Here is a 21,860-nt window from a genome sequence, read left to right on the forward strand (position 1 = left end):
AACACCCCTCACCTACCTTCGCGAGGCGCTACAAGGAAGTTTGTGCAGAAGTGCTACGGAAGGTCTGACGACTCCCGCTCTCTCCAGGGTTTGTTAGAAAAGGGAAAACCTAGCCCAGAAAAGTCTCTGTCTAGCATTCCGAAAGAGAAAACAACAACAACAACTGTTTTATTTATATATTTAATTTTTAATTAAAAAATAAAGGTTATCTTAATACATCTCTTGCAGCCTTTGGGCAAAATGCACCCTTAACAAGACTTTATGAAACATGATGCACATCTATTCTTGGCACACATCTTAAACGCGAACTTTCTGCAGCAACTTCTTAAATCCATCATTCTCCCCAAACCCTGAAAACGTTTAAATGTTCTTTAAAAAACCCTACAAAAATTAGAAGGGGGCCCAAAGCAAAAATCCCAGATCCAAGCATCCCAAAGCTTTTGGAGCAGACTCAAATCCAAACCCTCATCATTTCATTCGAAGTTTTGTCCTGGATCACTGCAAATTCACAGACACGGCACCCAAACAACCACGAGAGCTGAAATCCGAACGCTGCTGACCCGGGTATGAATCTCGCTTCGGAAGCTTTGATCTTTACACTGGGCCAAAGCAAACCTATGGGTCTGAACTCCTTCCTAAAACTGCTTAAGTTGGGCCCATCCCTAACAGAAATAAGTGCTGGTTACAGGATGAAATGGTGCTATCAGAGCTCCCCATTTCTCAGCTGTCCCCGATCTGAGACCAGACCAAGTTCTCTGTCCATTTGCACTACTTTAAAAGGCAAGGATAAAGTCAAGCGAACGCACTGCACCCTCCACAGCAGTCATATCACCTCCCGTTTGCCTCCCGCAGCGTGGAAGGAGCCCTGGACCTTCTTTCCTTGCCAGGAGCTGTCTCAGGTTTCTAGAGGTGGTTTCTCTCCAGCCCCCGGAGGGACACGTCCTCCCCACGCACACGGGGTGTCTTTGCTCCGCCGTGGCCCATGATGGCTGATTCCCAAAGGCACAAAGTGACCAATCTTTAGACTTATACACAAGGTCTACATATATATATATATATTTATATATATATGTACACACACACAATTACATACATATTTAAATATATATATATACATATATATATTTGGTTTTGGTTTTTCTCTTTTATCTTTTTTTTGCTTTTCCTTTTTCCCCCCTCTCCCTCCTCACTTCCTCTTTTAACTTAATGGCGTAGTCTCCTCTGAGGAGGGCTCTGGTATATGTTCTGGACACTTCTCTGTCTCCAAAGAGACTTCAGGCTTCTCCTCTGTCAATTTAGGCTCCTCAGGAGCTTGAGATGCCTCCTGACTCTGCGCCTGGCTGTTCATCTTCTCTTCTGCTTCAATTTCCTCCGAGGTGGGAATGGAGTTTTTCTTTGGCCGGCCTTTGGGCTTCGTTGGAGCCTCCTGTCCACCTTTCAGAACCTGGAGCAAAGAGATGGAACCGTCAGGAGAGACATCCTTTAGAGAAGGATGAAGCTCGGCTTTGACCTCAAAGTTAATCCGTGACTTGGTCACCATTTCAGCCTCACTGAAATGTCTTGCATCCATGGAGCGAGCTCACTCACTATGTCACATAAATAAAATGAAACGCTAACATTGCCACCAAGGACACCCAAAATCTGGAGGTCTCTAACTCAGTTCCTACAGGAGGCCCAAAAGCAACTTAGGCACACAGTCCTCAACATTACAGACAGAAGATTCGATGCAGAATTCAGTTCCTTTCCTGAGTTTGCTTTATTCAAAGCCCAAACAAGAACAAGCATAAACCTTAGCCAGGGTCTCCTCTGACTGCCTTTCCTCCAGCCTCTCTGGCTTCTGTAATAGCCTTTTTCATTATTATTATTATTCTAACACATGCATTACATGAGACCCCTTCATCTGTGTAAAAGGTGGGAGTCTGCAAAACAGGTCTGTTCCTGTGTTTAGTTCCCTCTTCCCTTCACACCATCACTGCAGCAACAAGCCACTTCCAAACAAAGATCTGCACCCAAGGTAACCCCAAATTTATTTGAAGCGGCAGTAACTTCCGCAGCTTCACATACATGCAAAGACACAGCCTAGAACTGCATCTCCTCTCCCAGATCAGGATAGATAGACACCTCCCCTGGAGAATGTCACAGCATCACGGTTCCCACCAGAATTTATCGGACAGCTGTCTTTTCTGAAAGCATTTTAACTGGAAAAGGGCCATGAAGCTGAGAGTAAGTGAAAGAGGTGAAAGGAAGATATAAAAAGCAAGAATTAATGATATTAGCTCTCAAAACTGCATTGGTTTCCATGGAGCAATACAATCCTTTTGTCTATGCGTATAACCAATCCCACAAGCATTATGAATGCCAAAAACACAGAAGGAGATATTTTGGTTCTTCCCTCTGTTCTGTTCTAATTTCTACTAATTCTTTTCTAATTCCTACCGCCTATGGTCCCTCTAGCCCACCACATATGTTGCGGTATAAACTTTTTTTAAAAAGAGTATATTTCTAAGAAAAGTGGTCAAGAATAAAACAAAACCTGGTATAAATAGACACAGGTCACTGACACTATGCTCAGCTTCCAAATCTGTTCTTTGGAAATCAGTTTTTAAGGACCATGGAGCAACAGCAACGAACCACTTACCATTTTCTTCCACTTCATCCTACGGTTCTGGTACCACGTCTTCACCTGGAGCTGAGTCAGCCCCAACGACTGGGCCAAGTCAAGCCTGGGAGACAAGACAGACATTGAAATGAGTTCATGGAGGAGAAGAGCAGCTCAGATGCCAGGCGCAGCCAATCCAACCGTGTAAGAACGTACATGTTGTATGAAAAAGAAAAGATGTCAGAAAAGATGGCTATTTGTGTCTCTAATCTGTTGTTTTGAGTAAAGGTCAGACAGAAGTGGTAAAACACTGTGAGTTTAGGATGTTTAGATGCTCTTATGGAAGAAGCAAGAATATTTAGGTGTTTGCAGGCTATCTCTTTTCCTCTCTGTGACCAGTGGACTGATGAGCAAGCCTAGAAGTTTTGTACTCCAACTGCCGATGCTCCACGTTTGTGTATGAAACAGGGACCTACTGCTGCACCGCATCCCTGAGAAACAGGTCTATGGTGTCTGAAGAAAACACATAAGAAGCGAGACACCCAGCATCCGTCTGCCTTTGAAAGTGCTGCTCTTTGTATGGCATTTCTCCTTCACTACCTACATAATGGGGATAATAATACTTTCTCGTTTCTCACGTAGTAGTAGTACATCTAAATCTATTAATTTCTTATGCATTCTGCTATTATAGGCAATTTAGTCTTATAAATGAATTTATTATTTGCGTGTTTAGCTTAAGGGTATATGTGGCAGACAGCCCATAATCCTCATTCATCCTCCACAAATCTCCAACCTGTGCAAGTTCGTCTGAAACCATTCATTATTTCTATATTAAAACCCAGGATATGAAGCAAATGCAGCTCAGAGTAACTCTTTATCCTTCCCCACAGCTGATAGCACCCTGCATCTGGCAGTGTTGTAATGGAGTTGCACAATGGACGGAGTTGGAAATCCTCAATAACGCCGGGCAAGTGCCCCACAGAGTCACGCAAGTCCTGCAGGTGGGACAGCTCAAGCCCAGAGTCACATTCCAAGGTGTTCTGGATCGTGTGAACTTTTTGGAAAATATTTCCCCACCTTTGCATGGGGGGAAACACACTTGTCAAGGCCAAGTTTTTCATAATAAAACTTTTGTTTCAGCTGGGCTCCTCAGGCAGTCAGACTCTTACATTTACAAACACCTACGTACATCACAACAGCTCTCTGTGCTCAAACACATACTCATGGATTCATGCTTTTCCCCTCACTTTGGATCCACTCTAGACCTACAAGCTTGGTTTGCCCTCATTTTTCACTGCATAATATCTACAAGATATCTCATTGACTTAAAGGTACTACCATTTTTATTTGGGAAGCAGAATCCAGCAGAGGCATTATCCCGTTGTACTGCGCCCCCTTACTACTAGTCAATCAGGTGCTCCCGTTGCCCTCCAAGCGGTACAACGTTGTGTCCAGGCCAAAAGCTGCAGGAGCAAATGCAGATCACAACCCACTGCTTGGCCATCGTGTTTCCAGCCATGAGTTGACAGAGAGAAACACTGCTTGACTAACTCTTGCCTTGGTGCACATGTCTTATCACACCTGGACTACCTGCAACCAGCTACCATCTCTTGCCACACACATTAGCGTAACCACTATTGCATAGAAACTTGAGGAAACAAACAGGGGGGAAGTGGTACATGGACAGGAATTGCTCATCATGAGCCTCAAGCATGTACAAAGCCAAGGAACAGTTATACCATAAAATTAATTAAGAGTCTTGAGTGCTTCATCAACCGTGTCGACCACTTGGTTGTGTGAAGCTGCGAGGAGTCAGAACAGGAGCATTAGGGACTCCGAAACTGTATGAGACAGCCCGGCTGTGCTCATGAAACGTGGTCTAGCTGAGACCCTTGGCTTTGGTGACGGGCAGTACGAGGGGTGAATGCCCATCTTCAAAATCAATTTAAATATTGGGACACTGCCATCTGTGGAGTTCAAGGTCTGGGGTACCTTTCAAACCCTCTCTAGGTTTATAAACTTAATAGGAATTGGTCAGGTCTTTTTCCTGTAATTTAAATTTGCAGAGCAGGATTCAAAGTCTTTAAAACAGATAAAACCTTTCCTTATTTTGGTTTGTCCGTTTGGTACCACGTAGACCCTAAGAACTTCCCTTTTCCTTCACAAGGACAAGGTACTTGCCTGTGCCTTCACAAGGGCAAGGTACCTTCAATTCTACGCAGCCCTGGCTCTGTTATCCACACCGACGGACAGGCCAATGTCTTCTCATTGAATTGCTACCCAACTTTGCTAACAAGAGCTAGTTCAGCAGCCAGCTGAAGCTACAGCCAACCTCTCGGCTGCCACGGAGACACAGCCATCCACCATCAGATCCCAGGAGCAGACAGGCTCCACCTTTTTTCAAGTGTGCAGCAGGAATGGGAAAGGCAGAGCGCCTTCTGCACTGTACCCTGCCTATCTCAGCCCGGATGCCTGCTAAAAAGCACATAGATCACCATGTGACACTTCCATTGATATGATCTGCTCGTGTCACCTTTGATCCCAGGAAAAGTTAGCCTTGAAATTGAATCTGGTCATGTCCTTGGCCAATGGCAGAGGCATCTCTGTGGAGCCAGAACATGGGAACAGCTGAGCAGGGCTAGAGCAGGCCCTTTGCTCATTCCTCTTCCTCGTGCAAGAGACTGACTTACCTGTCAGGGGTAGAGAGATACTTCTGCTTCTGGAATTTCTTCTCCAAGCCCATCAGCTGTAGCTCCGTGAAGATGGTCCTACTCCGGCGTGGCTTTTTTAACCGAGGCGCGGGCTGCTCTGCCTCCGACTCGCTGCTGGCATGGGCCTCGCTGGCAGGGGTCTCTGAGCTCCCAGTCCCCGGGGAGGGCTGGGCTGGCAGCACGCGGGAGCTGGTGGCAGCTGGGACCAGGTGAGGGACCACGGAGGGCTGCCTGGTGATGACGGAGATGAGAGGATATGCCCTCAGAGAAGGAGAACCTGGCACGGGAGGAAGCAGAAGTGGATGAAGACCAGTTCAGTGCCAACACGGTTAAGCAACGGGAGCACTGGAGAGAGTAAGGAGGGAGAGATACCTTCCCTGGCTCTGCCATTCACTTGTTAAATGACCACAAGCACGTCAATTCCCCTCTCTGGACCTGTTCTTCTCCCAGATCGCATGTGTTTAGCTTTCCTGGGGCTGGGAGTCTTGATATGCATTTCCCTAGCACAGGGAAAGGAGGGCCTGTGTTTCCATTGCCTTTTTTTTTTTTTTAAGGAGTTATTGTAATACACACCATTGAAGTAATCTGTCTAATTACTACAAGAGATTAAAATCCAAGCCAACAATGAAATCTCTGCCCATTCCTGCAACTCTGCTTCTCTACGGTCACTAGGACAGGGCTCACTTGAGCTAATTCCCTGATCTCCCTTCACAGGTGACACACAACGGAGTTCAAGTCACAATTCATCTCATCCTCTAGCAGGTAACTGAGTCAGATGAATCACACTTTCATCCTCCACTGTCCATACTGACCCCCTTGACCATACACGCAGATGAGGATGAATAGATCGGAAGCAGAGTTCTTGACCAACTCTTAACTCTACATCTACTACCAACCAGTTGATACCAGCCCTAAAAAAATATCCCCACGGTTCCGCTCCAATCCTTTCAGGTCAGGGCCAGTCTGGGATGACAAATCTAAACATTCCCAACCACTAGAGGAAGTTCTGATTTACATCAGACCTTCTGAATTTACAGCTATAGACAGATTCTGCTCAGCCTTAGCCTCAGGAAATCAAATGTTCCTTTAAAATTTGGGCAGGGAAATAGGGCCATGTATGGGAAACGTATGCTTGTTGCAAGATAGCACCCTACACAACTTTGCAACACACCTGCACAGCCTTGGGCAAGTCACCTTCTTGCTCCGTACCTCAGTTTACTTCATTTGCAAGCTGGAAACAGTCCTCCTTACCCACTCCACTGGTGGTAAAACATGGATTAAAGTTTAACGTACATAAAGTATTCTGAGATCTTTAGATAAATGGCACTGTGAAAAGGAACGTATTACACCAGCAAGGCCTGATTGTGAAACTCTTAATATGAATCACCACTAATGAAAATAATGATCTGTAGACCTTAATGAGTCTATTTCAGTGAGTAACTCACCACAGTGGAAGAAAGGAGTTGCCAGCCTGGCCCGCTGGTGACCTATATTCCTTACCCTCCTCCTCCTAGAGAAGGGTTGTGGGTGCATAAATCGGGTCCCAGGAAAGCGGCAGTGCACGGGGTACACCAAAGAACCGCGCAGCTTGTTGATCGTCGCTTCCCTCCACAACCGCTGCAAGTTGTGCAAAATCCAGCCACTTGCAGAGCAAGCTCGGAAAACTATTGCCAAAACACTGTAAATCCCAACAAACTGGGTTTTAAGCAAGACTGTGACTACAGACTGGAGTTTAGGCAGGCTGGGACTTAATCCTTGCTTTCTCCCCCGCATCTCTGCAACCCTAAAAATTAAAATGTTTCCATTAAATTTAAATGATTCCACTTAAACCACCAAGGAAGTACTTGAGAGATGAGATCAGAATTGCCAAGCCAGTCTTTTGCTTGTGTAAAGTCTTATGTACTTTTTTCTTCCTGTGGATTTTTTTCAGCTGAAGACCATGCTGGTCTACAGCATCACCAAGTAACCTGGCAGAAATTCTGCCTTGATTTACAACTTCGGTGGCTGTCAGAGATCCTACATCAGGACAGAGTGCGCTGTCCTTGCTTTGAACTATTAATTCTGCCCTCACGGATATTTATGCACCCACTGACACCAGCCAACTACACAGAAGGTAAACCAGATCCTGCTCCCATAGTCTATAACCTCCATGATGGTTTCTTCCATCATGGGATAGCAAAAGCAATGCTGACCCACCAATGGAACAGATTACTTCCTCTGTTTTGGCCAAATTTGCCCCAAAAAATCAGCACCTCTTCCCTTCTTGCAGGGCACCTCCATGGCAAGAGTCCTGTGCAGGAACTCTGAAGCTACCTCCTCCATAAGAGACGTTCCTGGGTGAGCCATGAGGGGCGTTGATGGTTTGGGTCTGGCAGCAGTCCTGGGACTTGGCCCTTCTGCACTACTGCTCTCCTTTACAGAGGCTATAAGAGAAAAGACTCCAAGGATCCCAGTCCCAACCTGCTCTGAATGAGGAGACAAAACCGATGCGGTACCTTACACCCCATAAAGGAGTGGATCCAGCCTTATTTTATACCCTGATCCCGCTGTTAGGGGGTCCTGGTCAAACCCTCCCACCACACAGCTCTCGCTCTCCTGCAGCTTCATTCCCGAGCCTTATCTCAGAGCCTGAAACCCCATTCCTGTCCTTGCACACGGGTGGCTTTTGGCACCAGATCACTGGTTAATTGATACTTTTACCCTTGTACCCCCGTATATTTCCAGCAGGGCTCTCCATAAACCACAAGATTACGAAGGGGTAATAAATCACCAGAGCTCAGAAACCCCTGCAAGGCTCCAAGCGACTGAAACCTCTGGACAAAAGCATTTTTACAAGGGACTCTCTTCAAGGGAGGTCAGCAAAAGCTATTTGATATCAGAGCAACCAGGGATATTTGCTTTCCCGTACGGCACGGCAGCAGCACGTGGGACTGCTCGGGTTGGGGGGAGGCTAGCTACAATGGTCCCAGAGATTAAGATATGCCTCCATCAGCCATAGGAAAGTCCCTTTAGGCTATTTTTCCAATAATAAGGTAGGATCAGGAATAAAAGAACTGCTTTCCTCCTTCCAGGATCAGCAGTGAGAACTTGGCTATTTTTGTAGGGTAGAACAGTGGTTTGTTATTAGAGAAGCAGATGACACTGGAATTGTCCAGGTCCACCTTTTCAAGTGCTGAGCACCTGAATGAGGGGACACATTTTCCAAAACGTTCAGCAGCAGCAGCTGTGACCTGGCCAAGCGCTCAGAAAAGCTCAGCACGTGCTTATTTTTGGTGCTCACGTCAGGACACTTATTTACTTACGGCGCTTCGGAAACCGCTGTTGGACTTGTGTGCAAGTAGCAATTTGCAACCGCTGAGCTGCTCCGAGCTCCAGGTGGTGAACAGATTTGTGAGGCTGCTGACACCAAGTGTCTTGTATTTGTTTATCGTTTGTGATCGTAAGAGAAGCCTTCGCTTCTGGTTTGACCCCAACAGTTGCGACAGTGCTTTTAGAAACCATCGTAAATAATGAAAGCATCTGCTGATGTTCAGCCCAGCCGTACGCAAGACTTCTCAGCTTTCTGCCCTCAGCCTGATGAGGACACAGGAGGGTGAGAGCACAGAGCAAGCACAGCAGTTAGAGAAAGCCATGGGGTTTCAAGGCTTTAGATATTTTCTGGGGGGAAAGCTGCTGGCCAGAAAGGGGGCAATGCTTTAGCAGTCAACCCTCCTTGGAGACAGAGTAACCCAGAGCTGGCCTCTCCTCTGTGTTGTGCTAGCTGGCTTCTAGATCCCAAAGAAAAAAGTCTAAGTTCCGTGTCCTGTTCCGGATCCAGTTATCCCAAAGATCAAAGGCAGCTGAAGCTGAGCCAGTCCCTTGTCTCTAGGTGCACTATTAGTATGACTCCCCTTAAACCATCCGTACAGTTCTGACCCTGATAAAGCCTTGGCTTCCAAACACTCTGAAATCTGAGGCTAGATCTAAATTTCACATCCCCCAGAGTTCAAAGGTATTTCTAGACTGACACGGTATTGTAAGAATGGAATAATTTCTTAATCTTCAACAAATTAAATGCTGGCAAGCAGTTCTTGTCTGCTCAGTGCTGTTGTGACATGCTCTGTCTCCCAAAATGGGAAGGAATGGAAATGAAACGCTCTTTCTTCCCGTACCTGCCTTTCAGAACTTCTCAGCTGAACACATGCTTTCCCGCATCATTGTCCGAGCACCTTTTCCACTGGGCTTTTGCACTTGAAAAGCAAAAAGCAGCCCACAGAAGTCAGAAAATGAGGAACTTGCTTGCCACCCGAGCAACACACACATTGTGTCCACCTAAAACAACCAAGAGGCAGCACAGCCCGATGATGAAGCCACCAGTGGTTTAGGGCTCAGGAGGTCTCAATGCTCTTCATAGGGACAGCGGTTTCTTACTGTTTGGTTTTATACAGAAAAGTACCAGTTTATCTATTAGAATAGTCTCAATCACCCCAAAGTCTAGGGTACTCTCGGGCTGACTTCACTGCTGAATATTTCTCAGATAGTTGGGAAGTATTAGTACAATCCGCATTCCATACCATGCACAACTGAGGGAGCAGAGCTTCAGCCACAAAAGTTTTCCTGTAGTTATTTTTTAAGCCTTTAAATAGTCTCAATTTCAAGCAGCAAGAAAGCTCTTATTTCTCTCCATCTCCATAAAGCTAACATCTGGCCACTCAGTTGCTAGAACTAACCAAGGGCTAAAAATAAAAAGGACACTGGATCCGCAGAGCGTTTTCTAAGGATCTGAAAACATTTTGCTTTGCTATTTAAATCGGGCCGTGCTGGCAGCCGCTGTACAGGGAATAACAGACCTGCCCCTCGCACAACGCACTGACCACACCGCCTTGAAATGAGTTGGCTTACTCAAGCCACGCAAGTCTAAGGAGAACCCTGGGCTCCCGTTTCCTAATTACATGTAAAATATTTATCCTAGAAATGTATCACGACATGACGTATCCAAAGATATCTTTTTTCCTCACTTGTTTTGCTTCTCAGCAGTAACACCGAGAAGAAAGACACAGAGAATTCATCCCATTTTCTCCGGAAGGGCCCAGTCAGAAATGTCAATATTTATTAGCCAAAACAAGCCAGTATCTCGGGCAAATTTCTGGAGCGTGTCAGCCTTTTACTCCCTCTAACCCCGGGTGTGAACACAGGGGGCAAACAGAAAAGACTGGGGCTCCCCACACGGGCTCCAGCTCCATGAGGAGGAATTGGGAACACTTTTCATCAGACCAACCTGAAGTCACCTCTACTCAGCGGCTGGGACTTTTCATGCGTCTTATGACCGCCAGATACGACGCAGTAGGGACATCACCACTACATCAGATTGCGTTGCAAAAGTTTTAATTAAAAATAAATACTTCAAACAAATCTTTCCCCCTTCTCTTCCCCCCTCCCCCTGGCTTCCTTTCAACCCCAGCAGCCACAGACTAGAGGGAAGAGAAAAGGGAAAGCACTAATTAATTGCACTGTTTGACTGCCGGCGATGGCAGAACAGTTTTCCTCCTAGGCAAACTCAGCTAATTCTGTTATGGAAAGAAAGAAAAAGGAAGGAAAGATTTATGGATCAGCTCCTCTTGGCAGGTCAGCCCTGCTCGGAGGCAGAATGAAATCTCACTCAGAAAGGGCTGCAGTGAAAGGTAAATAATAAAAGAAAATGAACTTACGACTCAGGAAGGTCTATAAATCTGCTGTCTCCTGAGTGTCAAAACAAAAGGGAACCAAGGAGGAGTGGAGTTCATTTAGGAAAGAGCTTCGTTTTGCCGAAGGAGCAGGCAGCCTACTGAAAGGAAGAAGCAAGCCCTGAGCAAAGCAAAGGAGGCAAAAGCAGCAAGGAAATGTTGAGAACAAGTTGAACTAGACTCTGTTTGTGTAGGGGGGGAGGGTGTTACATCTACCTTTCGAGCAGAGATCCCCAAAAGCTGAGATTTCCCAGCCATGCCATTCCCATGGATCTTGGCTAAACTTTACCACCAGAGCTAAGCAGACCCGATACAACCCAGAAACTCAACATGGCCCAGGAGCCAACTGGTTAAAGACAACAGCCAAATACCCGCTGTGTCCCCCAGGACACAGGATGTCCTCTCAGGTCAGTATGGGCTCCTTTGCCTTGTAGCTGCTTGAGCTGAAGGCCGGTGAGGGACCTAGCATGGCTCTTATGCTTAGCATCCTCAGGCAGCACACACCATGTGGACCTGCAGCATCTCTCTTGTCCATCAGAAGCCCCGCTGAGGGTAAAAAAAGAAATTATTGCTCTCAGGTTAGGCCTTACCCCATCTGTTTTTGCTGACATTGAATTTAAGCCTTTTCTGCTCCATCTACACCCGGCTCAGGCCCTGAGCAGTCCCTCTTCTGCATGTCCTTGCCTCCCCAGCACCCTTGGCATGGGCAAGCACGGGACCAGCTTCCCCCCAGGTACCGCTGCCTGTCTTTCCTGGAAAGGTGATTTTCCCTCACCTGGGAGGGCTCATCTCAGCCTACGTCCTGCATCACATCACTGCACAGCCACGCTGTCAGCTCTCTTGCTGAGTGAAGCTGTCATGAAAGCAACCACACGGCCGGTTGAGGCCAGAGGCGGTGGGACGAGGAGCATCCACACAGACTCCCCCCCTGCCTGTGCCCTGTACCATCAAGCTGCCAAGTTTACCACCAACTAAGCACCTCCCCAGAAAGATTCCTTCTCATCTCTTCCCTGTGTTTATGTTGTTTTTACAGGTGCTGCTATAATGAGATACCTCGCTTATTTGCAATTGCATTATATTATCCAGTAACACACAAAAAAATTCAGCCGCTGGGTAAATAAAAATACTGCCCTCTTCATGTTTTCCTTCAGCTCTGCTTTATGAGTATTAACTACTAGAAGGCACCTTGCACCAGGTTCTTCCCGAGACCAATGCTGTGCTCCACCAAGCACCCTGATAAAGATGTAAAGGCAAAAGGAAAGCGGAGAACAGTAACGGGTATACCAGGCAAATCCCTTTCCCTGTAGGAACAAGCGCTTAGGAGAGGGCTGAAGGGAAATAACCAGGTCCCCCAGCCCAAGATCCAGTCCTCTCCTAGAAGCCCTGCCCGCTGGAGTGCTGGCATTAACACACACTTGAATCCCAAGTTAAAAACACGACCTGGATGATGTTTACGCTATGCAGCATGGCGCTGTGCACAGATCCCCAGCTATCTCTAGAATGGGAGGCAGCAGAGCCATGCCAGGGTATGACTGCACCTGAGCCAATTATGCCCTGAAGAGAGGTGGGCTAATTAGGTTGTGAACACCGTGTTGACAGCTTGACAGTTTCCAAGACACGAGTCGGTGTATTTGTACAGTACAGCCATTGCATCACGTTGACGCAGATGGTCTTCAGAGCTACCTACCCCTCTTGTACCCTCTCCTGATGGGCTGGAAGTCCAGGCATAGCCACAAAGTCCTCCTGAAACTGTCCCCTGCACAAGTCAACTCTGTCTCAAGCCCAGAGGTGGTAACTAAGTACGGACTTAAACCATTTTAGCATCCCTGTCAAACAAAGCTGAACCAGAGAGCTGGTGACAAATAACTTGTCAGGAATCCTTTGCATCAACCAGTTCAGACACTGATTCTCTTCTCATTCTTTCCAGTCTTACTGTAAGACAACCCTACAGAACCTACCCCTCTTCGAGTATCGAAACAGCTGGAAAACCTGCATGTGATCCTCAAACCTTTAAAAGTGCCTTATATCAACTCTGTAATCAGATATTTCTGTGGCTATTACATATTAAATAGGAATTCTGGAACTGGGGATGCTTGATAATGCTCTTTATTGTCATACCTCTTCTCCAGCATCCCAGCATGTAAGAGTTTGGTCACTTAACTGAGAGTTAGCACTGCTTTGGGAGGGGAGATTTGTCTTTATTTGTTTTAGTTGGGGTTTTGGTTTGGTTTGGTTTTTCCTACTAGCTCTCTTTTTCTTTGGTTACATGTGGAAACCAGTTGTAGCTAAGCAAGAGCCAAAGCCTCTGCACGTGAGCAGAGGTGAAGGGCACTTCTGGGACATGTTGAAAGCTTCCCAAAATAGTCCCAGGACTCAGCCCAAATGCACAGAGCCAAGATTTCCATGGGAATCGTGAGTGTCACAGAGGCTACAGGAAAGCAGAGCAGACAGCCCTGAAAATCAGCCCTGAAATCTAAATGCAGAGCTGGAGCACGAAGAGATGCTGGTGGTGTTCCAAAATAGCATGCAGTGAGGTTCCTTGGAGTGAAGACTAACTGTTCATCACCAAAGGTTGCAGGCACAGTTCACTCCATATTCTATTTCCACTCCTCATTACCCTGACAAGGACCATGAATCTTGCAAAGATTAAGCACAACTCAGCTACGCAGCAAAAAGCCTGCTTGGTGGCAAGTGGCTTCTCTCCCCTGTGGAAGAATCCAGACCCAACTGATGCCCATGGCAAAATGCCCACCAGCTTCAGCTGAGCCAGGATTTCACATGCACTTGCCCACAGAAGGAAAACAGAAAATAAATGAAAATTAGTGCAGCTATTTTTAGTGCAGCTAAAACAATCCTTTTTAGGGCATTCTGACTGAAGGCCAGTTCTTCAGGGGTCTATACCTTCTCTGATAAGCCAAGGACAAGTGGGGGGAAAAAAGTGGCTTATAAATTGGTAATTTCTGACAACATCTTCTTAGGTGGGGGAAAATCAGGGCTCATCAAGAGTCCTATTTTACCTTCCCTGAGCATGTTAGAGAATGGTCACTTTTCTGTTCAATCACATTTTTTTCAGGGGGTAGGTTTTCAGCTAAGACAGTTGCAAACAAAACCCCTGATGTCTGTAAATGTTAACTTTTATAATAAAAGAATATAATGGATCGCAGCTAAAAAAGCTCAAAGCTTCTCTCATCATGCAACTACCTGTCCAGCGACCCAGAGGCGAGTGGAGCTGGACACAAGCTTCAGCTGCCGTTCCCCAAGCTATGAGGCACCTCAATCTTAACAGTTTAGCCCAATTTCAAAGCCACAAGTGAAATTTCCTCAGCGCTTGGAGCTGTGAGATCCAGGTTTTCCCTTTCAAGCCTATCCTCATTAGCAATTTATCAACATAATGTTTCAGTGTAACTTCTACATAATAACAGTAATTAATAAGTTTGAACGCATCCGAGGCATGCATGCCGGAGGCCTTCACAAAATCTAACCAGAAAGATAATTAATCCTAACTTAATAATGACATTTGATATTTATATTATGGTTTTTTACATGTTTAAGGCACCGCACACACAGTAAGTAATTGGCCTTGAACAAATGATGTGCCTGAGAACCTCCCTGAACGAGAACTTGTCTCCCTCCCTGCTGCCACAGGCAGATGTATAACACCCTGCCTTGGACCGGGCTGGATGTGGGGCGATTACCTCTCTTATAAACACAACCCAAAAATTCACCCACAGCACCAGCGTCTCCAGGGATGCCAGATCCCCAAAGGAAGGCACCAGCGTTCTTCTGGCAGGGTTGGCAATACCCATAATAACAAACTGGCTTTGTTTGAGGGCCATACTGGTGGGGGAGGAGATAGGAACGTAGGATGAACCCAGAGTGGGAAGACCTGGTTGTGCTGCTCTGCCGGGGCTGGTCACCCCGTCGCGGTTCCATGGAGTCACAGGACAGCAATGCTCAGCTGCTGGGTTTCTGCTCAATTGATGGAAAGATAGAAGCAAGCTCCACCTGGGAGCTGTATGTTGTTCTCCTCACACACAGCGGCCTTTCTTCAAACGGGGGAGTGTGCCAGGACCTTGTCAGATCCTCAATGAAGAAAATTTATATAGAGAGAAGAAGATTATTATTCTTATTTTTAAAGAAGCATTTACGGAATCTACTTGGCTGGCTCTCAAGAAATCCTTTGTAGCAAATGTAATAGCACTCTGGCTTGATCAGTGGAGAATGAATCAGAAGAACACGCACCACTTCTCTATTTTGAATTATTCTGCTCCAGGTATTCAAGCGGCAAGCTGCCTTTTGGAAGGGAGCCCCCCTCGAGTCAAATCCGTACTCTTCAGGCAAACTGCACATGGCTCAGAGAGGTCCTGCGCTTTGTCTGAGGCTACAGAAACATGATTCTGTCTGGGATTCCTCCTCATTAGCAGAATGATCCCTTTAAATCCTACTCAGTGGGAAAGGAGGCGCTCTGAACCCAAGCAGTTCAGTCCTAACATCTCCTATTAGGAGATACGGGCCCAAGGCCATCACCACTGGAAACAGCTCCAAGGGGAGGGTGGGTTTGGACATCAACCTCCATTCCAGGCCCTTACTGTTCGGACTCCGAGGGAGTTTTAAGACCAGGCCACATTAGTCCCAGAGAAATAAATGCCAGCACATCTCCATAAACGACAGCACTCAGAGGGTGCAGGAAAGTTACTGGGACACAAGCCACCAGCTCATTTACCATAGCTCTACCGAGGGACGCTTCGGCTCCATTCAGCCAACTTCAATTTGAAGCTCTCTCTTTTGAACTAAGTCATGTTAAATCCTTCAGCCAAGTGTTTCCTCCGTTACAGAGGATAAGGCTTGGCTCTAGAGCTCATCACCCCTTGGACCCGGATCGAAGAAGCAAAGTAGCCAAAAGATTACAGAATCCGATAGCCAGAAGGAACGGATTTACAGGCAGCGTCCGCTCTTGTCTATTGGGGGTGGAGGAGAAACCCTGCACCAAGAAGACAACTCTCAGGGTGTCTAAGCTTAAATTGCAACAAGTTTCTGTCTTTACTGCTGACAGCCGGATGACTAGACATCCTGGGGCTCTGGGGAGAAACGTAGGAGGCCAAACCCCATCCTCTGTCCAGATGGTGTCACTGGTCAAGGAGCGAGATTTGGACATCGATCTGGAAACAGATCATCAGAGCTGAGAGGGTACAGTTTAATGGAAGGATACATCACGTTCTGTTCTTTATACTGCTCCCCGAGTATCTCTTACTGGCCACCATCCAAGCTACGAGTCTATATGGACTTTGGACTGACACATTATGGCCATTCTTACATCCTTACACATCTGATAAATAAATCTGCCCTCTCTCAGGATTTCACAGTTTCCCTCCAAGTTCAAACGCGTGATGCCATGTGTGCATAAATCAATCAGTCCTTCACTTCCTGCTCCGTTAATTATTATCACAACATCCATAAGCAAACACCAGCCTTGGACAGCTGACTAGCCCTGCACACAAAAGCACTCTTCAGGTTTCTCAAGCCCACCCTTGTGTGAGCTCCAGCAAAAAGCTTGCCATAAATATCACTACCTCTTCCTGCTCCGAGCCTCTAAAACACTCTGGTGAGTGACACATGGGAAGAGAGAGAGTTCAATTGTTTCTAAACACCAGACTGTGTAAATTTTGCCTCTTGGATCTTTTGGAAAATGCTTTTTTCTTCTCGGGAGAATAGTAGATCAGTGTTTAAAATACACAGACACCCCCCTCTTTTCCTCCACGCTGAAATGAAAGGGGGACTTCAGCCTGAAAGTCCCTGTCTTTCTTCAACCTGAAAGAGACCTGTCACATTTTGGCAAAGCCTTTCCCTCTTATAATTGTGGTTTATCATCTCAAGGGTTGCTTTATTAATAAACTTGCCCCCATCAGGACTTGTTTAGCAGAGAGGTTGGTCTCTTCGAGCCGCACGTATGATTCTTTGATCTTGCATCTGCCCTAACAGAGAGAAAACTCAGCTCTGTTTCCTCTATGGACAAAAATAAACTCTGCGGACGATTTGGCTGAACAGCTGCACAAACAATGCAATTTAGGAGGATGCTAATGATACACGAGCAGGTTTTGTTCGCAGCCTGCCTATCCTTTGTGCTTGCCAATTAGATCAGCGATCTTAACCCAGCTCTCGTGGCTGGGGAAAAGAGGAGAGACATACTCAGGGAATAAAGCTAAGCAGAATGCACATCACAGTATTATTCCAGGAAGCTGAAACCTTATTGTCAGAATCTAAAGCACCTTGGAATAAGGATTGCCTCCAAACCTGGGGTTTTTTTGGTTGAATAAGCTGACAAAGACCATGTCATAGCTTCTACCAGCACAGGGCATGGCTATTTTTATTCCCTCCACATCAAATAACAGCACACCCCTGTCACCCCATGGATTGAATCTGAACCTAAACAGAATGAATCAAGGACAGCTCAGCTCCCGCTTTTTGGATGGGGAAAAAAAATTACAGTTGAATTTCCAGTTTATAGAAACCTTTCATTGCAAAGCATTCTGCAACACAACTAAAAATCACTGCTGGAAGCTTCACTCCCAAAGCAGCTCCCTTGGTTTTGGTGGGACTATCTACATGATATATATAGAGTTAGTCATGAGCTGAAGATGTTGCAAGAACCCTGGGTCCCACAGCTTCATCGCTGCCTCTACCTGCAGCCGTGACTATCCGGTATGGACACGGGAAGGCGGGATGCTCCCATGGGTTACACGCCCCGTCTCCAGGCAAACTGATATTCCACTCGCTTCAACATCTGCACTTAATTACCCTGCCCTGTGGCCCGGGAGTGAGCGAGGAGAAGGAAGGCTGCATTCACTACTGCAGACATCATGGAAAGAGCATGTCAGACCGGAGCATTACACATGTGTTTTCACTGCAGAGTACAGCCGGTGGGTGAAAACACAAGCAGAGTAGACGAGGCAGCTACGGGCTTGGTCTGTAGCAGGGAAATGGAGGTGAGCAACAAGCAGAATAGCCAACTGCTCGGTGGAGAAGGACCTAAAGGGCTCCGAATGACAGCTCGGTCCACCCTACACCAGGGTGCACTGCCTGTACCAGATCTTCAGCCTGTACAAACCTGCAGAGCCCCCAGCATCAAAATCAGTCTGATTTATAATAGCGGAGACCCAGCCCATTCACTTCAGGGCGGGTGGCGGTCGGGTTTTTTTCAGCTGAAGCCCAAAACGAGTTTTGCTCCTATTGATATTCATCTCATTGCAAAAAGCGAGCTGAAAAAGGTCTCAAGGATGGGCCGCCTCAGAATGCACGCACCCAGAATAAGTAGTTCCATGAGAAAAATGTCAACCTTAGAGTTGCAAAGCACTTTGGAGGCATGCCACCACTTACATGGCAGAAAAGCCATGACAAGGTTTTCCCAGCCACCATCCTGCCTGCACCACAGCACTGGTAGAAGGATAAGCCAGAAATTCCAGTTGGTGAGCTCTAGCTGTCCCAGTCCCCAAACAATACGAGCCCTCACTCACGTCAAACATCAGCGTGCTGGGTTTTTTTCTGTTCTGATAGGAATTCAGCCAAGGAGACATCGTTTTCACATCTCCAGACAAATACAAATTAGACTCAGGGTGGAGATAGGCCCTAATTAATCATAAGGGTTTGAATTAGGTTTCTACAGCACTCAAATTCTGCTAGCTTTAATTATGAATTAATGCCATAAAGAACAGAAATGTTAGAAGGATACCTGTTTCCAACAGCTCCAATGCAGAACTACAAACATGCCCCTAGAAATGTTCGGATTTAGGGATACGGATGGGAGACCCCCCCCGTCACCCTAAGGTTTGGAGGGCTTTAACGGGAAGCTTTGGTTATCACCCATCTCTGGATTTTCATCAGCACATCTATTTACCTCCGATTCTCCTACGGCACCTGCCACTGAGGAATGCAGCATCGCCGTGTTCCACAGGTACCTCTGTGACTCGATAATCTCATTTAAATACCAATCACAAAAGTCAATACACACAAAAAACAATGCAGCCCTTTCTTCCCTCCACACGTGTGTGGGTGTACAGTTCCAGCTAGCGTTAGAAACAACTCCAGGCTCATGGGAATATTGTCTCTTTCCCACCGACTTTGTTTACTCTCACCTGCCCCGATAAAGGACCAAAAGAACAAAGTTCTGTTCACTTAGGTGTAGATTTTGGGGAAAGAGGACATTAGGCATAGTGTGTCCAACCCTGCCACTGCCTCAGTGTGCAATCTCAGCCAAGTCCTTGAATTTCATGGGACTTCTGTTTGCCCCACAGGCAAAATGAGGACCGTGATACCTACCAGCCACACGAGGCTGTTGCACGGTCTGGACAGTACTCAAACGGAAGCCACAAGGGAGGCAGAGGTGTCACTATCTCACAGCTTGCTGAGGACATTTCCCATTAATAGATTGCATGAGCACCGCATTGAGAACTCTCTTCTGTGCCATACGATTACGAAATTCCTTAATGTGCCATTAATATGTATGTTAATATTGAAGCAATGCATGTATCCTGTTATTGTGCAACCGGCAATGTTGCCACGGAAACTCCTCCAATAACAGGCACATATGCAGCGCGGGGTTTTTCAAACCAAAATAACTTTTTTTTTCCCCTTTTTTTTTTTTTTTTTTTAAATTCTTCTAAACCAAGAAAGATATTCTGCCGGTTTTTACACGATGGTTATGTAAAGAAATAAGTCTACTCGGAATCTTTTTTATATTTCTCAGCCACCATCATTACCAGACTCCTTTATGTGGCACTGCTGGGATGAAACTCCTCTCGGATTTGGTATTTCCATGCTCTCCCCGCAGACAGCATGAGAGACTCTTTACATTGCCAGTGCTTTCATTAAGCTTTGAAATGGGGGCCGTATCCCACATTACTAGATCATCTGCTCAGAGAACGTAGGCAATTATCGGCATTTACTTCTATATGATGAAAAGGAACCAACACTGTCAATCCATCGAGCTGAACTGGTTTGCTTTGCTCAGCAACAGTTTAATAGTTACGAGGGGTCTTCTAAATTCCAAGTGCTAACTGATCCTTTAATATATATTTGGTGAACCTGTCGTGGTTTCGGCCGAATTTACCAAAACCAGACCAACAGACGGCCCTTCCCCCCCCAAAAGAGGAGAGAAGAGGAGAAAGAGATAAAGAGATAAGGAGATTCAGAAGTTTAGAATGAACTAAACTACTTTAATGAAGAATTAATATTAAAATAAAAATAAAGATGAAAATAATGAAATAGATACAATATATACAAAACCGTATCAAGCTCCCAGGATGACAGTCACGTCACCGGCAGGCACTGGGGAAGTCCCAGACTGGACTCAGCGACGGATGGGAACCGGATTCTAGCTCTGGAGTCAGGAACACACGGATCGGGATCAAAGGCAGATGAACAGACAGAGTCCTCTCTGGACGTCGGCCATCGCAAGAAGGGGCTGACCCTTTGATCCCTCAGCTTTTATACTGAGTGTGGGGCAGATGGGATGGAACACCCCAGTTGGTCAGGTTTGGGTCACCTCTCCTGTCCCCTCCTCCCCACCGATGTGACCCCTCTACGTTTTTTCCATTTCCGACCCTCTAAGGGGGCAAATAACAAAATTGTCTGCCCTTGGTTGTTACAGCAATAAGGATAAGCAAGGGCCTCTCTGCATAGCATTCCTTGGCACGGAGCACAAACATTGGGCTGATCATTCTGAGAACGAGCAGTTTTCTCCACAATGTGCCGTTAATTTCAGAGAGTTAGAGGAGGCCTGGCTGGGATGTAAAGTTACAGAACAGAAAATTGGTTCAGTTTTTACTTCAAACCGGGACAGAACCACATACGAAAAAGCACTTCAATTCTAACGATTTTTAAAAATCCTACTCATCTTTTTCTCTCTCTTGAAGTATCGATGTGCTGCTGTCTCTGTTTCCACCCCGGAGGATCCGCTGGGAAACCAGATCCAACGTCTTTCAGTTTATGTAGAGCTTTAGAAAGACTCGTTTGGACACTGCAACCCATTTCACCGTCTTGAAATAGAGTTTCTCCAATTAATTCTAGAGTCCTTCTTTAAGTGTTTTAAGTGATTAAGTGTTTTTCCTCCTTACGTTATTAAATTTCTATAGAAATGAAAATCTTGAAGTTAGACGGATGCAGTGGTGAATGCATACAGATGGAGATATATAGTTGGTTTAATAAAAAGATGACATCTCTTCTGTATCTAGCGTGTGTATTCACCACCACAAACACTCCACCACCACCTCTTTTTCACATAGAAAATGACATAGTGGGGGGAAAAAGCACAACTGAAACTAAAGTTAGATCAGAAACTTCTAGTCCGGCACAAGAATTGACTCAAAATAACTAGAATTTCAAATTATTTTAGTCCTTTATTAAAAATAAACTAATAAAACCAAGACAGACTGAATTTAAGGCATTTGAATAGCTTGGCCCTTTCAAATATATAAAGTGTCAAACTGACAACATATTCTTATTCCTACTCCTTTCCAACTCGGAGGGAACAAAGTAACAATCTCTAAAGAAAAAGAAAATCTCATTAAAACAAAAATCCATGTGAGTTGTCTTTGTACATATTATGAAGCAGAAAAAAAAAAATAAAAAAAAAAGCGCCTCATTTTAATTATTTTCTCCTCTTTGCGGGTCACCTTTCATTAAATTGTTGAGAATCAAACCTACTCCCACCAAGATGTTAACTTCTTATTTCCAGTACTGCTTGGGTGAGGAGACCAAATAAAAATATGTGGCTTCTACAATAAGACATCATCCATCATCAGCATGTAAAACGCAGTCATTAATCACAGCACTAACCTACTTATTATGGGTATT

The 21,860-nt window shown here is 45.8% G+C and overlaps 1 protein-coding gene across 1 annotated transcript in view; it reads right to left on the reverse strand.

Moving 5' to 3' along the window:
- Positions 1–1,198: 1,198 nt before the first annotated feature.
- The window catches only part of BARX2 (BARX homeobox 2), a 35,806-nt gene continuing 15,144 nt past the window's right edge, over positions 1,199–21,860 (reverse strand). Inside the window, exons 2-4 of the mRNA XM_074162518.1 lie at positions 5,290–5,587; positions 2,639–2,723; positions 1,199–1,444 (exon numbers count right to left, since the gene is read on the reverse strand). Coding sequence (XP_074018619.1) covers positions 1,199–1,444; positions 2,639–2,723; positions 5,290–5,587 — 629 coding nt within the window. The remainder of the gene's footprint in view (positions 1,445–2,638; positions 2,724–5,289; positions 5,588–21,860) is intronic.

Source organism: Numenius arquata, chromosome 22 (assembly GCF_964106895.1).
Source record: "Numenius arquata chromosome 22, bNumArq3.hap1.1, whole genome shotgun sequence".
Taxonomy (NCBI): Eukaryota; Metazoa; Chordata; class Aves; order Charadriiformes; family Scolopacidae; genus Numenius; species Numenius arquata.